At 41.6% G+C, this 15,685-nt stretch overlaps 1 protein-coding gene across 3 annotated transcripts in view; it reads left to right on the top strand.

Annotated features, from left to right (window-relative positions):
* Positions 1-19: 19 nt before the first annotated feature.
* prex1 (phosphatidylinositol-3,4,5-trisphosphate-dependent Rac exchange factor 1) overlaps positions 20-15,685 on the top strand; it is a 79,216-nt gene continuing 63,550 nt past the window's right edge. The window contains exons 1-2 of one of the 3 annotated variants that reach the window (XM_088290561.1): positions 20-309; positions 1,997-2,507. In XM_088290561.1, coding sequence (XP_088146687.1) covers positions 2,364-2,507 — 144 coding nt within the window. In that variant the 5' untranslated portion in view covers positions 20-309; positions 1,997-2,363. Of the gene's footprint in view, positions 310-1,276; positions 1,391-1,996; positions 2,508-15,685 lie in introns of those variants that run through there. The other 2 variants (XM_088290563.1, XM_088290562.1) reach the window with 2 other exon arrangements.

Genomic DNA, 15,685 nt, shown 5'->3' on the forward strand with positions numbered 1-15,685 from the left:
TAAACTGAATCAAATGTAAAATTCTACGGCGTCAACTGAGCATGCTTCTTTTTTTTCTTTGCAAAGGTGGCTTTTTTTCGCCACCATAGCCTTGAAATATCGTAGAAAGTAGTTTTATATTCCATTGGCCTCAAGTTTTTGTTTTAAAAAACGACACGTTTTTTTTTTTATACAAAGAAAGCAACAATTAGCAGAGTTTGAGGCTTGAGGCAGTTACCGTTGGCAGTTGGTGAAGGAGCGTGAGTGAGCCAAGTCGAAAAGGGCGCGGATGTGACAACTCGCCAACAGCTACTGGATTGTCAAAGCAAAGTTAAGTAACTGTACTTTACTTTGACAGTGGTGTAACAAACAATATTTAATTATGTGTGCATGCATGCAATACACTTTTTAAATGTATTTTACTCACACTTAAAAGTGAAAATCTGGATTTGGATCTTCAATGTCTCGACAGTGTTGACAGAAAGTACACCAGTATCTCTACAACAACTGTTTGCGAGAGTCAAAATGGATGCATACATTTTTAGTAAAAATAACAAAAGTATTTATTTTTTACTTTGGTGTTATGCAACACTTTAGCCGCCACATGGCGCCCTCCACTCAGATTTAAAAGACGCCTGTTTGGCACGCAAAACCAGTGGCAGTATTTTTTCCTTATCTTTGGATTCATTATCCCATTTGGAGCCAGATCAGTACCACAAATTCTGTTTTGTAGAATCTTGTATGAGCGGTTAGCACGTGTGCTCCGCACTTCTGAGCTTTTGGGTTTGAATCTTGACTTCCTGTCTGGGATAGTGAAAATTGCCCGTATAATTGACGGCCATTGTAATGCATTAGGAGGAAAAAAACTCTTTGGAGAAGAAAGCACTTACCGACCATGAAATCTCAAATATTAGGGCAATTTTTAAAAATATTTTTAGAGGTTGAAGTGGGCTGGAGTAGAAATGTGCGCATGAATTTTGGTGTCGGTTGAGTGTGGTTTTAGGACATTGTATTTTTTTGTTTTTTTTTCCCATGAAGCTTTTTAGGCTTTTTTTAAATAAAAATTTAAAGCAAACCACAAAGTTGTGTGGGTCGCCAATCACTGTCGAGATTATCCATCACAGTCAACTTCCTGCTATTGTTGAGCAGAAAAACGAATGTCGGGAATGTGCGGGAAAAAAAAGAGCGGGCCTGGAAAACGGTGAGTGGTGAAATTGGCATGTATTTTATCTATATTATGCTTACATGAGGCGATGCAGTGGACGACTGGTACTATGACCTCACAGTTCAGAGGTGCAGGGTTCGATTCCAGCTCCGGCCTTCCTGTCTGGAGTTTGCATGTTCTCGCCGTGCCTGAGTGGGTTTTCTCCGGGTACTCAGATTTCCCTCCCGCATTCCAAAAACATGCATGGTAGGTTGATTGGACACCCTGAATTGAGGTGTTTTTGTGAGCGTGGATGGTTGTTCGTCTTTGTGTGCCCTGCTATTGACTGGTAACCAGTTCACGGTGTACCTCGCTTCCTGCCCGGAGACAGCTGGGATAGGCTCCAGCACCCCTGTGACCCTTGTGAGGAAAAGCGGCTCAGAACATGGTTGGATGGATGCTTACAAGATACCCTTCTTTTCTTTGTGCTTGATCACCAGAGGCACTGAATGTCCAATGCTCCTCTTCACTTCCTGCTCTTGTATTTGAACAGGAAAGATTGACATTTAAGTACTTTAATGATTAAATCATTGTTTATTATCGAATTGAAAGAAAAATCAATGTAAAGCACGGAACATTGAACTAAAATCGAGTTGTTTTTTTCTTTTTACTCTTCCTATGCAGAAGGGACAGTAGGCGGCGGCACTTTCTCACTTGCCTACCCTGACCTAACGTCCCTGATTATGTTACTTGGTGTTGGTGTCACTGGGTATCTTCCAAGAGAAGCTACTTTTCTTTTCTTTTTTTGTGTGTGCACGAGAGCGTGTCTATTGCAGTCTCAATTATGTCCCTGATGGCTTTTCTTTGCTGCAGCGCCTGCGTGTGACTGAGGGTGTCAACAGTTGATTCGCCACTAGAGTTGAGGCACCCCGAGAGTGAAGCGTATGGCGAGCAGTTGAAGCGGCCCCTCCTCCTCCTTCTCGTTCTCCTCGGGTGTTCGCAGTTCGGCTATCAGCTGCTGGTTGCTCAGACACGCAGACTTCTCCTCTCGTGCTCGTCGAGCTTCACGCGTGGTGCGCGGTGCTGCGAGCATCTCCGCCCGGGCAACCTTGTGGTGGATGCTTCGAGATGGACTGAGGGACCGCTGGCAAGCCAACTGCGGATACTTGACGAGAGAAGACTACTTTGTTTCTCCAACCTTTTGCAGCGAGGCACCTTTTCGAGGGGTCGATTCCCCACCATGGACGAGGAAGACGGGCATCTGGAGAACGCGGTTCACACCGTTAAGGAGTCGGACCGACAGCAGCGACTCAGGCTGTGTGTCCTCAACGAAACGTTAAACACAGAGCGGGATTATGTGCGGACTTTGCTCTTCCTTCAGTCGGTAAGTTTGACTTCACCTAGCACCCTTTTTTTGTGTTCCTATTTACGCTTCACACGTTTCACGCGATCCTTCGGCGAACTCCGAACACGAATCCTTCAATTTGGTCGCGACTTTCCCTGCTTATAAATAAAAAGCTGAATGTTGTGCACATTTATGTCCCAAAGGAGTAAATTGAGCTCATTAATTCGGCGATAGCAAAGAAACCATTTGATAGTGAATTTTACGTTTAGCTTCGCTCGTTTTGTGTTGCATTAAAGTAGCGACTTTCCCTAGTAAAATACTAAGAATCTAAACGAGGTTTGGCGTGGACTTCAACGAGGGCAGTTTCTGCTACTTTGCCAACTCCTCTCTTTTCTATTTAATCTGTAGGATACTTTTTTTTGCATTTATGCACAACGTGGTGTTTGCATAGACACATTTGACAGCTTTGCGTTTTGTATGCTGTTACTGGGAAGTCAAACCTGCTGCTGCGGTCTTATCACACTGGCATCATTCACACCTCTCCATTGTGTTTGATTGCCCAGGTTCAAAATAATCAGCAGTGTTGCAAGTAAATCGTTATTCATGAGCAATCAGCACCAAGACACCCCCCTTTGCCCCTTCCAGACCAAGATAAGGGACCCCCATTCTCCCTCCTTTTCTATCATTCTATCTCATTTAGTCATTAATATGCACGTAGTCTTGCAAATTGCCCCTCATCCACTTCAGGTACTGTCGCTGGCTTCCAGCTGTACGTGCATCATTGGCTTACTTCTGAATCAGCAGCATTTAATGTGCCAAAAGGAGTGCATCTTTTTATGCTTTATCGCTCTTTTTTGGTCAGAACAAGGTCAAAGGCCAGCCTCAGCTTCATGTGGCTTTCCTCTGTTTTGAATGCAGCTGTCAGCAAACACGCTATTGTTTTCTGCACATGCCAGTGGTTGTTGTCCGACTTTAACATTGGCAAGTGTTTGTCACTCACAGTTCCCTCTTTCTCATCATTTTAGTCACATGTTTGTCTGCACTTCCCCTCTTTGAAACCGGTCATTTCATCTAACTCAACCCTCGCTTCACGCCACTATTATGTTATAGTGTGCTATATTGTTCAGCCATTATGTAACACCAGGAGAACACTGCACCAGTGTGATGCATGGATCCTAATTATACAATCAGAGTTTATTTTTAAAAAAAAACCAAACAAACAAAAAAGAAAACTGAAAAGCTCCTCTCCCCGGTGCCACCACGTAACAGGCGGTCAGTCCTTATCTTGTGCTGCAAGACAGTTTGGGCAGGAACAGAGGGACGTGCTCTGTTCCCCTCCCCTTACCAAACCCCCTTCCGTGAACAGTGATAATGGCACAGCCTCAAAGATTTATCAGAGATGTCAGTGGCCATGTGAAAGCTGGCATCTTCCTGTTTAAGTGGACTGAGGTCAATTCGGGCAGATTGTGTACATCTGCCCGTCCCTCAGTTTTTGATGCATCAACCTGGATGTTCCTATTCAATTTTGATTGCATGGATTGTCTCATCATGTGGCAAAGCAAAATGCATACGCAGGGTCAGAATATTTATTTTTAAAATCAAATTTGTATGCCCTGGTGGAGGTCTGCACTTAGGAACGAACTGTTCCTATGCCAGTATAAGAAATTGAATTGTAAGTACTGTTTGACTTGCTTCCTTTAGCTTGCAAAATACATCCTCAATTTCTATCCTCTTCACAGAATCTATGGCTACTGTAGTACGGAAAGAGGACTGTATGCCGACGCATGATTCCCTTTAATCCTAATCATTTACTTCACAATGCAGTTCAGAACAGAACTTGATCTGGCTTGTGTATCCAGCACAGGATGCGTTGTCAGTTAGGTAGAAGATGGGACATCATAGCTGCGCGACACGGTGTAATGCAATTTTCCCCCCACGCTTGCATCAACACGCTTCCGCTCGCTGTTGGTGCTTTTCCGTTGGTACAAGGCGCGATGAAGTACTATTTCTGTATCTCTCTGTGTTCATCAAACACATGTTGATAAGTACACATTGCTGTTGTAATAGTTTCTTGTTCCAAATGATGCCTTCAATGCGGCATGGTATTCTCAGTTTTTCATGAAAAACTTTAGAAATGGAAAAACTGACCTGCTCAGACAGGACCATTCTATCAATCACATGGAAATCCCGATCTTCATAAACCAGTCAGCCAATGGCACTGTCTCTAGCTCAACCCTTTCAGAACCAGCCAACATCAGAGAGCCAGAATGTGGTATGGGTGAGTTTGGCACCCTTTGCAACTTTTTATATGAAACACATTCATGTGAGATTCAGTTCTCTGTACATTGTGGCATTGGAGACGATTGGGTTTGCCAAGGAGAAAATGTAGTACTTAAACAAAAAAAAAAAAAAAAAAAAGAAAGTCTTCCACCAAGAGCCCTCCTCTTCTGCTAATCCTTCACTTGCTCTCCATCCAGACTCCAGCTGAGCTTGCCCTCTTACCTCAGTGGGAGCGGAGGCTTTGTTACCACTTAGCTCACAGGGGTGTTGATTAGGGGGGTCCGGCTGTGGCAGCTCAGGACATATGGTTTCAGTAAAGATAGAGAATAATTTAAGGTTCTCCCTTTTCTCTCTGTCTGTTCTCCCTCAAACCTCGTTCTGGCCAATAAATATCCATCACAATACAAATAAGCACAGAGTGAGCATTTCAGATAGAATGTTACGCTGCAAAACTCTTCTGGCATAAAAAAAGGCATTCAGATACTGCATGAACTAAGAGTCAAGAGGCTGAATAAATGTTAGGAAATGAAGAGAATCACTTGTTTATTGGTATGGTGAGTGATTTGGATGTCTCATCATATGTGCTTTAGTTTTACACAACGGCACAGAAAACATGTGAGATGTTGGTGCAAAATTGAAGGGCTGGGAGCTCAGTTGGGATTCAAGGCAAGGAAATGTAGTCTTATGTCCATTCCTGCACATTTAGCCTTGCCGGTGGTTTGAACTCAACTCTGTGCCACCGTTGAGAGATCTCGTCGGAGATTTGTAATTTCACACAGTCTCACTGGAGCATTCCAAGCCTTGCAGATAGTGAACATCACCTCTTCCACTAATTAACACATTTATTTTTAACTTTCCTTTCTACACTTTGCAGAACTCTCCCCAGATCTATAGATGCACAAAACAAGCCTGTGGCAGCCACTGTGAGACATAAAAAAAAAACATGAGTAGGTGGCGCTAAGGAGCTGTGTGAGCTGAATGCAACCAGGTTGGGATGGTAGGAGGGGAAAAAGGGGGTTGGGAGTTTGAAAAGGGGGATTACAGGATTGTTTTTTTGAGGTGTTATCAGTGCACATCTCAATTTTCAGTTCGAGTGAAAGCTGGATTATAAACAAGCCAGAGTCAATTGCCGTAGCAGCTTTTTTACCCTGCAACAAATTCCCTTGTTAGCATATGATCACTCCTTACTTCTGTAGATTAGTGGGGATTTTCTTTTTTTTTTCTTTTTTTTTTTTAAATGGAACAGCTTTGTGTTGAATGTTGCCATGTACAGTACCAAAATGTAGGCCATCTATGTCTTGTGTTCCCCTGTTTCTCTCTTGTTGGGGGGATTTCCCTATAGAAGCATAACAATGGAGTTTGCTGCCATAAAAGCTACAATGTCTTTTTTTTTTGGATATCCACCCTCCTTTGTGAATCGTTTCCACCGAAGATCAGTCGACTACAGTAGGGGCTTCGGCCGACACCTTTATGGTTGTCATTCACAATTTCATATCCATTCCACATATTTCGCTTCCTGCAAAAATGCATCCTGACGCAGCTGTAGTAGCAATTCGTCGATTACTGGCCTGGCACACATATTAAAGTGTTTTTAGTGAGCAACGTTAGGAAAAGCGTGATAGTCCCTCCAGTGTGTCGTCCTTGACGCCTGCTCTTGGGAACCACCTACTGTTGGTGCTCAAACCACCTCAAGTGGATCTTCTCGGCGTAAGCGGAGCCTCCCCCGTCCCCGGGTGACGGAGCTTTCCATCTTATCTCTAATGCCTGTTCATGATAGACAACAGTTGTGGCCCTCTTTTTTTTTGACCCTGCGAAAAGCAAATGCTGATTGAGGCGGGGCGGGGGGGTTTCATCATCACGGCTGTGGGATAATAGGAAGGATCTGGAAATCCTGTCCTTCCTTTGGGCCACACACATGTGAGATTAGGAAAGTTCAGATGTTGTGAGTTATTCTGGCTCGTGCGCTTGTTCCTCTGCTGCATGTTGTTGTAGTTGCAAACAAACAGGATGCCGCTCACGCGAGATTCTCAGTCGTCTTGACTTCCGTTCCAATCTACCGCATGTGTCAACTTGTTTTTGTTTTTTGGTTTTTTTGGGGTTTCTCTGCTCCTTCGTCTCAACCCTTCCCCGATGGTGGCACACACAAGCATCAAGTTTCCTTGGGCTTTCACTAAGGAGGGGAGGTATAAATAGCATAACTCTCTTTTTGGCCTCCAACGCTGGTGGTTTCAGTCCACTGCAACCTCACCCGAGCTGAAGTCATAGCAGGACGCGCATCGTGTCATAAAAGTTTTTTTTTTTTTTTTAACAGCAGGTAGAACAGTTACGATGGAGGCCTGCTGAGGTTTTGCGAGGGTTTATTATTATAACTGGGCTTTAAACAGACCATTTCGTCTCCACCGGCAATGTGTCACACCCATATTAATCCAGCATTCAAATGTTGTCCGTTGCTGATATTTTAGTGCTCTGATGACAAAGAGGGGAGGGAATTAAACAATTCAGCTTGATTGTTTTCGGTTTCGGTTAAGCAGCAACAATCTAATACAAACGAGAATGTGCTTCTTAGCATTGTTGAATATTTACATGAGGACAATGTTATTATTCCATTGCTGAAAAAAAAGCGGTCCTTGAAAACGGACATCATCTTAGCAAGTAAGTGAAATGAATGTTATCTTGCATCCCGCTTTGGCTCGGAGAAAGTTTTAAAGGTCGCCGCAATACGCCATTCCATTAAGCCCGAAGCACACCGGGCAACATGGCCGAATGTGATTGAACTGGACAATTGTGAACAAATTACAGTTAGCGTCTCACACCTGCACACGGGGAGATTGACCTTCGCGCACTTACCAATGTGGTACAGCGGAAAAAATGCGACCATTGATGCTCTTATTGGTAAACGCCACATCCAGCTAAGTCTTGATGGTAGCTGATTTGATTTCACCTTTGTACCCCAAAACGTAATTTATGTTGTGAAAGTTGTGGTGCAACATGATTGACTGATTGGTGGTTAGATCTGTGACACTGTTCATGTGGGATGCAAATTTTGACTCGTCGCATGGTCGGCCACATGAAACCTTGTTGCAGGACCCCGCACGCTGCGCACTGATGGCACTCGAAGCTTGGTGCCACAAATCTACCACTGCAATGTCTCCATCATGAAAAACAAAGGTGAATGGCAGTTGACCTTTTTTTTTTTTTTTTTTTTTTTTTTTTGTCAGTGTGGTAACGTACGTTACTAAGCCACGTTTTTCCAGGCACAAGACGGCGGCAGGAATTTAAGGAATTAAAAGTTGACAAGTCTAAACCACGGTAATACCCAGAGGCATGATGTCAAAAGCCCCACCCTGAGCTCACCCGACCTCCTCTCATCAAGAGGTGCTGCTGCTGTGTATTAATATTGGGGAAAAGTCACATGGTATCATAAAAAAATCAATTTTATTTATTTAAAATGGTCAGTTTGGGCTTCTTCAACTGAACTGATAACAGTACCTGTAATATCTTGTATCCGTGTCGTATGGATCTGTTTGAGTACAGCGTGCAGTACATTTATCCGTGCAGGCTAATCTTCGCACCGAGGCGTGCTGGGCGCTCCACCAACCGAGGTAGCGGCCTTAAAATGTTTGTTGGTTTTCTCAAGTGCAACCAGATGTGTGGTTTCTCCTTCAGGTCAAAGGTCATTTGCCCAATCGAAAAATGGCAAACAGATTTCTCAAACTTTTTAAACCTGTCTAAGATTACCAAACGGTTGAATTCTTTGTCTAATCAGGAAAGGTCAGACAAAAAAAAAAAAATCCCAGCCTGCTTGTGGTCTGTGCCAGCAAGCAGATCACATGACACGCTAAAGATGAAAATATTACACTCATTACACTCAATTTTTTGCAATAGGAATGACAAAGCCAGTTTTTTTTTTATTGCATTTTGAAATTCAATTCAATTTTTTACAAAGGAATATAATTCTCTTAATAATCATATTGCTTCGGGTTATTCTAGACAAGACCAATTTAAATGGAAATCGATGACTATTGTTGTTGAGAAAGGAATGCAATGACACAACATGTCAGTTTGCGGATGAGGGCGGAACGACTGGAGAAGTTGTTGTGATTTCGAGGCAATTTAGACTCTAGCGGACAATAGAAATATCGACAATCCATTCAAGAGTCAGAGGTTTTCAATACTGGTGGCAGATTATGTCAAGAAAATTCATTTCCCACCGTTCATTATTCAAAAAAATTGCTCATGTTGCGAATTTTATTATTTTTTTTTTAATAGACCTTGTGAGCTTCAATAACTGATGATTCCCCTCCATGTCATATTTGTTTACAGCTTCTTGGGGTGTGAATGTTGAAGGCCTTTTATTTTTGCATTTCCTCAGTGTGATGACATTTCCACGTGCCAATATCACAGCATTGAAGGCTTTAGTCACCTGACATCTTACTAATGATTCTGTTCTTGGCTTCTGATCAGATGTCTTGTCTGAAATGGTGATTTAGATAAGGAAATGTTCCATGTATTTTTTTTTCACCATAGGTGGCTGTATAATTTACACTCCCAAATGAGCTATAATTATTTTTCTCTAGAATGCATTCAGAAAGGAGAACCAACAGTAGTCAGGGAGCGGTTTCTCGCAATAGTGAAAATGAGACTGAATATAGGTCAGTTTGTGTATTCTGGGTTTGGAAAAATCTTTCCCATAAAATCCACTGCCACACTCTTTCTCACACCATTACCTATTTTTCTACTTCCTAGTATTTGTCATTCTAATTTATAATTTTTTTTCCCCCCTCCAAAAACACCATCTCCAAAAAGTTTTTTTTTCTACAAATATTGTGGATTAGCTTCATTCACCAGTTTATATTTAAACCTCTAAGACCAAACACAATCTCTTTATTTGTAAAAATTCTGGTTACAAGTTAGTGTAGTAGTTAGTTAACGAACAGTTTAACGCTTTAAATTTGAGTATTATATCATCATGTCAATCATCCATTCATGAATGTGCACAGGAAAAACATTTTTTCATCCCCCTGAGAGCTACTGAAAGAACTCTGAAGTTTAAAGTCCTTCAAAGTGGAAGTGAGCAAAGGGGGATGAGGGCGGTAACCGGACAACATTCAAAGTCGACTTCTTTGTTTTAGATGTGCCAACACAGCTTTCTCTTCGTAGACTGCAAGGCATTGGTTGGAACGTTGTGGGAGTTAAAACGACGTGTGAGTGTAGAGCTCTGAATTAGGGCCTCAGGGAGAAAGAAGTCTTCCGAGTTTTGCTAGAATCCGTCATTGTTGCAGCACCACGGGCCATTCTCAAGCTCTGCAACATTTTGCCCTCTGAAGAGGGAATTTCTATATTTATTTATTTAATTTCATGCCATGCTGACCCCAAAATGGCCCCAAGACCTCTCCAAATACTGCCCTGTGCTCCTCCCCTTTATGGCTGGCTACCCTAAAAGAGACCATTAATGGACGCTTTGTTTTGCAACTTGTTGTTTTCTCGTGGAGGTGAAGGGGTGGAGAGTTTGCTGGTGACAAGAGAACTTGCATATATGAATCCTCAATATGTGGTTGGCGTGTGTCCTTCGAGTTGGTGTGAGGACTCATTGCATTTAAAAGGGATTATGGTAACAAAGTGCGAGACTTCTAAATTCAAGTGAAGTGGCTTGGCCATACTCTCACTTTCCCTCTCTCTCTCTCTCTCTCTCTCTCTGTCTCTCACTCTCTCTGTCACTCGCTGTCTCCCTCGCTCTCTTGCACACTCTCTCCGTCTCTCTCTCTCTGTCTCTGTCTGTCTGTCTCTCTCTCTCTCTCTCTCTTTCTCTCCTCTCCCTCTCCCTCTCTCTCCATTCTTTTGATGAAGAACCTGCTTTTCCTTCCAACTGACAAAATTGGACAAGTTTTCTTTCCATTGTCCTGAAACTGTTTTTTTCATTGCTTATTCCAATTTGTGTTGTTCTTTTTGCTTACTATATGTAGACTCCCCCAATAAATTGATTAATGCCAAATTGCTTATCACTGAACAAAGTTCACAATATTAAAAAGTGAGTTACTCTGCGATTCCCACTTCTAGTCGCTGTAGTGTAGTCCTTCATTGATGTAATATTGCATTGTTGTTGATGTCACCATAAGAAACAAACAAATGGCTTGCCTACACTGCCTGTTGTCAATGAAGAAACAGATCTCCTCAATCCCTTTTGAATTGGAATAACCTTTCGTGGAATGCTCACATTTGAATTCAAACAGTCCACCAAGTGTGAATGACACATGGGCAAATGCGCTCAACATCAATCCAGCGAGACTCGCCAAGATTAACATTCTTTTATTGTCTTGATATGTGACCTTTCTGTTTGTTGACATGATGTCGCAGTACATCATTTGCGACATAAACTGACACACTGGGAGGCTTTCCAGCTCTTGGAAAGCAGCTCAATGAAATTAATGCTTTGCTTAATGACATTTCTCTCTCGAGCTTGGTACTTACTACTAAACCAACAAGAATAAGGTGATTAAAATATTTTGTGGATGCTGTAGTGCATTTGTACAGGACAATAATAAAACATTCATGTAAATAAATGAGTGTTATTATAATTGTCAAGGCAGATTTCTTTCTTTTTTTTCTCTTTTTTTTTTTTTTACTATCCAAGCTCCTTTTCCCACATAAAAAGCCAACCGCAATTCATTTGACTTGGTTTCCATTTTTAATTTGTTTCCCCCAAAATAAATTACTGAAATCTAATTAATCCATTGAGTAGATCTCCACATTTTATTATTATATACATACTTTCGAAAAATATATAGAGAGCAAAACATTTTTTTTTAGCACAGAAGCTGTTAAAGTAACTTGTTAATCGTAAAACTTGAAAAGCAATGCTGCTAAGCTGGAGACTTCAAACTTCACTCATCCCGCCCTGTTTGCATTTGTGCTGGATACTTTAAGGGTCGGCAAAATATCATTTTGATTAACTTGAGTTACGTCCTTTGAATAGTGCCATTATTCCAAGACTTCCAAAACAGGAGTTGAAGACCTTGGTGGTATTACGGTAAATAAGTGTCACATTATACTGTGGGGACTGGCTTGATGTTGGAGGTCAAAAAGTGTCCAGAGACTGACATGGCAGACGTGAGGGCAGCAGGCTCCTTTACTCGGCGTCCATTGGAGCGAACACAAGGCCACACCAGCATATGGTCCATCTGGCTCTTCACACCTTACTGTCTGGCTCTTTGTTGCTGCCGATTGACTGCAGCATTTAGCAGAGCCTCCGTCGCGTATCTGACCCTTTGACTGAAGGTCATCCAGTCATGCTGGATGGATTGTGCGTGACACCAAGCGCAGTTGGCTGCGATAAAGAGTGTTTGCAATGTGTCAGGTGGCAATGATGATGGATGTTGGCTTAAATGTAGATGTCAGGTCAGATGAATGACCTCTGAGGTTGAATGCATTCAGTTGCAGGATGGTGATCGACCTCCAATTTGTTCTCATTACAAAATTATTTTGCGCATATGATGAATGTGGGAGGTGTAATATGGCTCACACACGGGAACCTAAATTATTAAATTTTAAATAAAAAAAAAAAATCAAAATTATTTAAAAAAATGACAGCCAGACATAAAATCCAAAATGGGGCAATTTTGGTGATTACAGATAATAGAAAGATCATCTATCAATGATTTTATTGATTCTCAAGCATTATTTGCTAAAGGGTTTTAGGTTCCTGTCTGTTTAATATTTAAGTATGTGGGTGGAAGTTTAAGTCCCAACCAGTTTCTTCTTTTTTTTTTGTCTGATTGTCACAGCGCCGCTTAAGCTTTCACACTTGACTTGAGATTCAGTGTTAATAGGAGTTAAATGTGTCCTTCCTTTTTTCACAAAGGCCACACTTCCTGCCCTGAAACAACATCTGCTGCAAGAGGCACCGCTTGGTTGTGCAGACTGTTTATTTTCCTGCCCCGGCTCCTTGTGCCACTCGCCTATCTGCTTGAATAGAATGATATTTGTGTGTGTCTGAAAAAGAGCTTGTTTTGTTCTCCTTCAACTTCTTCCTGTTTGTGGGCCACACGGAAACGCACTTACAAAGGTGTGCCTGTGCATTTTGTTTTACTTCAGACTTCTCGCAGCTTTTTGTGCCTTTAGAAACGGTATGATGGAATTCAACGCAGTACAGTCCAAACTACAAAAACTAGGTCAATAATCATGAACCATGCTGATAAAAAAAAATTAATTATCTTTAAGCAAACACAAATTTACAAACTGTGCTTTAATTGGAACTCTTTGGACTGTGTTCGTGGACCTCATGTGGTATATTGCTGCAATTAAGTGGAAAGTGACGCAGCAGTGGGCAGTTTCACAACTTGCGTTTGCATCTGATCACTTGTGGTAGATAAAACTACGTGCACTTGAGCCAAAGATGCATCGAGTGACATACTTTTAGGAAATACACATGCGATGCTTCTCGTCATGTGAGAACCAGTGTTTGCTTTCTTCATAATATCGCCACACCGATCGGCTTCTGACCACACTGGTTCTCGTTTTTGCTGCGAAAATACTCAACAGCTGAAAATGGCATTACGTATCAATCAATCTTTCACAGTAAAAATTTAATTCCGGGTACGCTAAACTGTAGCCATACATATCCTATCTATGATATAAAATATCGTACCATATATTCCGTAGAAGTTCCAGCAGCGGTCCCTAGAGACATAGACAAAATGGTGTCATCTTTTGATGATGGAGATTAGCAAGTCGCAAGGATGTTAATGCTGTTTGCAACGTCAAAAATATTTAAAGGGGAAGTCAACTCGGAGATTTTCTTTGCAAGAATTTGTTGTATTCAGGCCCACTGGTCAAATATGTCCTTCTGATTAATATTGCGTTTGTGGAATATGAGTTGCACTGCAAAATCCAACCGTTTTTGGCTATCTCATGGGGTGGCCATTTTGTCACTTGCTCTCGACTGAGGATGACATCACAGTCGCTAAGGGCTCAGCTAACGACCAATCATGGCTCGAGTTCAGAAAACAGGTGAGCGGTGATTGGCCCCAGGGATCGCCAAAAACTAGGTTTTTTTTGCTGCTTAACACAACGGCAATAATCATGAGAATGCCATCTTCAAACTAGTGAAGGCGCAAAGAACATTTTATTGCATTTTTTGGGGGGGTAAAATTTCCTTTCTGGCATATTCATAATTCCCACGGAGTCCATTTTTAGTAGTTCACAGTTTTCTTTTATATCGCTCTAAATTTGTAGCAGTGTTGAATAAAAATGCTTGAAATTAATGAAAACAACAACAAAAAAAAATCACCTTTTTCATTTTGTCTTCAAACTGTACTATATTTATAAAATGTTGAATTACTCTGCAGTTATCTTTGTTTTCAGAACCAGTGCTTTAAAACTTAAAAGCAATGATGAATTGACATTGACAGCCCGATTTTACGATTTTTTCATTTCTGTTGTATGCTATTGTACGGACAATTTTAGTTTACTGACATGAGTGTTTTCAACGCACAACCCGAGTTGTACTAGGAAGCGCTACACGGGCTTGTTATTCGCCTCCCGTGGGATTGCATCATCAGCAGTTTACCTTCACAGCCCGCCGCCCTTCTGGCAAGAGGCCGTCATGTGCGACATCTCTCTCGAGTCCTTGCTGGCAGTTCACAAGATGAATTTGTGTCCCATCTGAACTGCTATTGTGAACACACTGATGGATGTCGCCATCTAGTTTCACGGCATGCGTAGTCTGCAAGCAATCAAACGCTACCGCAGGAACCAAGCCAAGAACCATTTGTTATTATATTATAAATGACTAAATGAATGCTCCCAGGACTAAACTATGAGTTATGTAGCCGATGTGTTAATTTCATTCAGAAAATTTATCAACTGCATTACAATCCCTCGACACAAACATTTGTAGCGTAACACTTCAGATGTAATTTCAGTTTATGAAAATGTAATTTAACTAAGTGAGTTGTTCTTTCTATCCGGTTGTAAATGACAGGTTATTATAATGTAAATTAGACTCATATAATGAAGGTACTTTGTGATGATAATAGATTGATCTACTAATTGAAGTCCATGGTTGTGTGTGTCTTAAAAAAACAGCATGCATTATGGGAATGGGGCATATCCACACACCTATTTATAACATTCAGAGAAAACAAATAATGGTGACTAATCTTTAATCGTTCCCGTAGTCCATCAAATCACTTTTTGTCAAATGCTCATCCTCAGTTAACATGGACACATTAATTTTAATTTTTCACTTCCACGATCCAATTGCAGTAAACCTTGTGTTTTCCAATCCGAAGATTCTACCTTAATACATCGGACCTCACTATTCACCACCGTCAAGCCTGGAAAAAAAACCCCGCAAAGGTCATCTGAGATGGGGACAGGAGAGTATAAACAAGGCCCATCAGCTGCGTCTTTTTGCCTCTGAGTGTGTATGTTGATTAAGAAGTAATGAGCTCAACAACGCTGTCCAGAGGGGAGAATCGAGTTACAGCGTTTTCTTTTCCCGACTCCAGCAGCAAGCAGCTTAGCTACGGCCTGCGTGAGGGATAGCATTTTCAATATTCAGATCATATCTTAATGTATATGAAGTCCTTGGTGGTACTGTCTTCTTGGAGCGAATGAAGCTTGTGTTGATGGTTGTCATATGTCCCCTTTCAGCTGCCTTCGATGTACCCACAGTGCAGAAAACGCGTCTTTACTTATATTGTAGGACGCGTATATAAGTAGGAAGTGTTTTGGAAGTGGTGTTTTCTTCATGCTGATAAAAATGCAGTAAAAGGAATGTATTTGCACATTATTTTTTGTTTTGTTGTTGTTTTTGTTTTAACCTGACAGTCTGCTTGTACTGGTGTTGAGTGGGGCAGTGATCTGCCAAGTTCCGCTGACGGAGCTGTGATGAAAGAAAAAGCGTTTTGTGCTGCACTTTACTGCAACCTACAGCA

This window comes from Idiotropiscis lumnitzeri, chromosome 3 (assembly GCF_059441095.1).
Source record: "Idiotropiscis lumnitzeri isolate Australia: NSW breed Sydney's pygmy pipehorse chromosome 3, RoL_Ilum_1.0, whole genome shotgun sequence".
In the NCBI taxonomy this organism is placed as follows: domain Eukaryota; kingdom Metazoa; phylum Chordata; class Actinopteri; order Syngnathiformes; family Syngnathidae; genus Idiotropiscis; species Idiotropiscis lumnitzeri.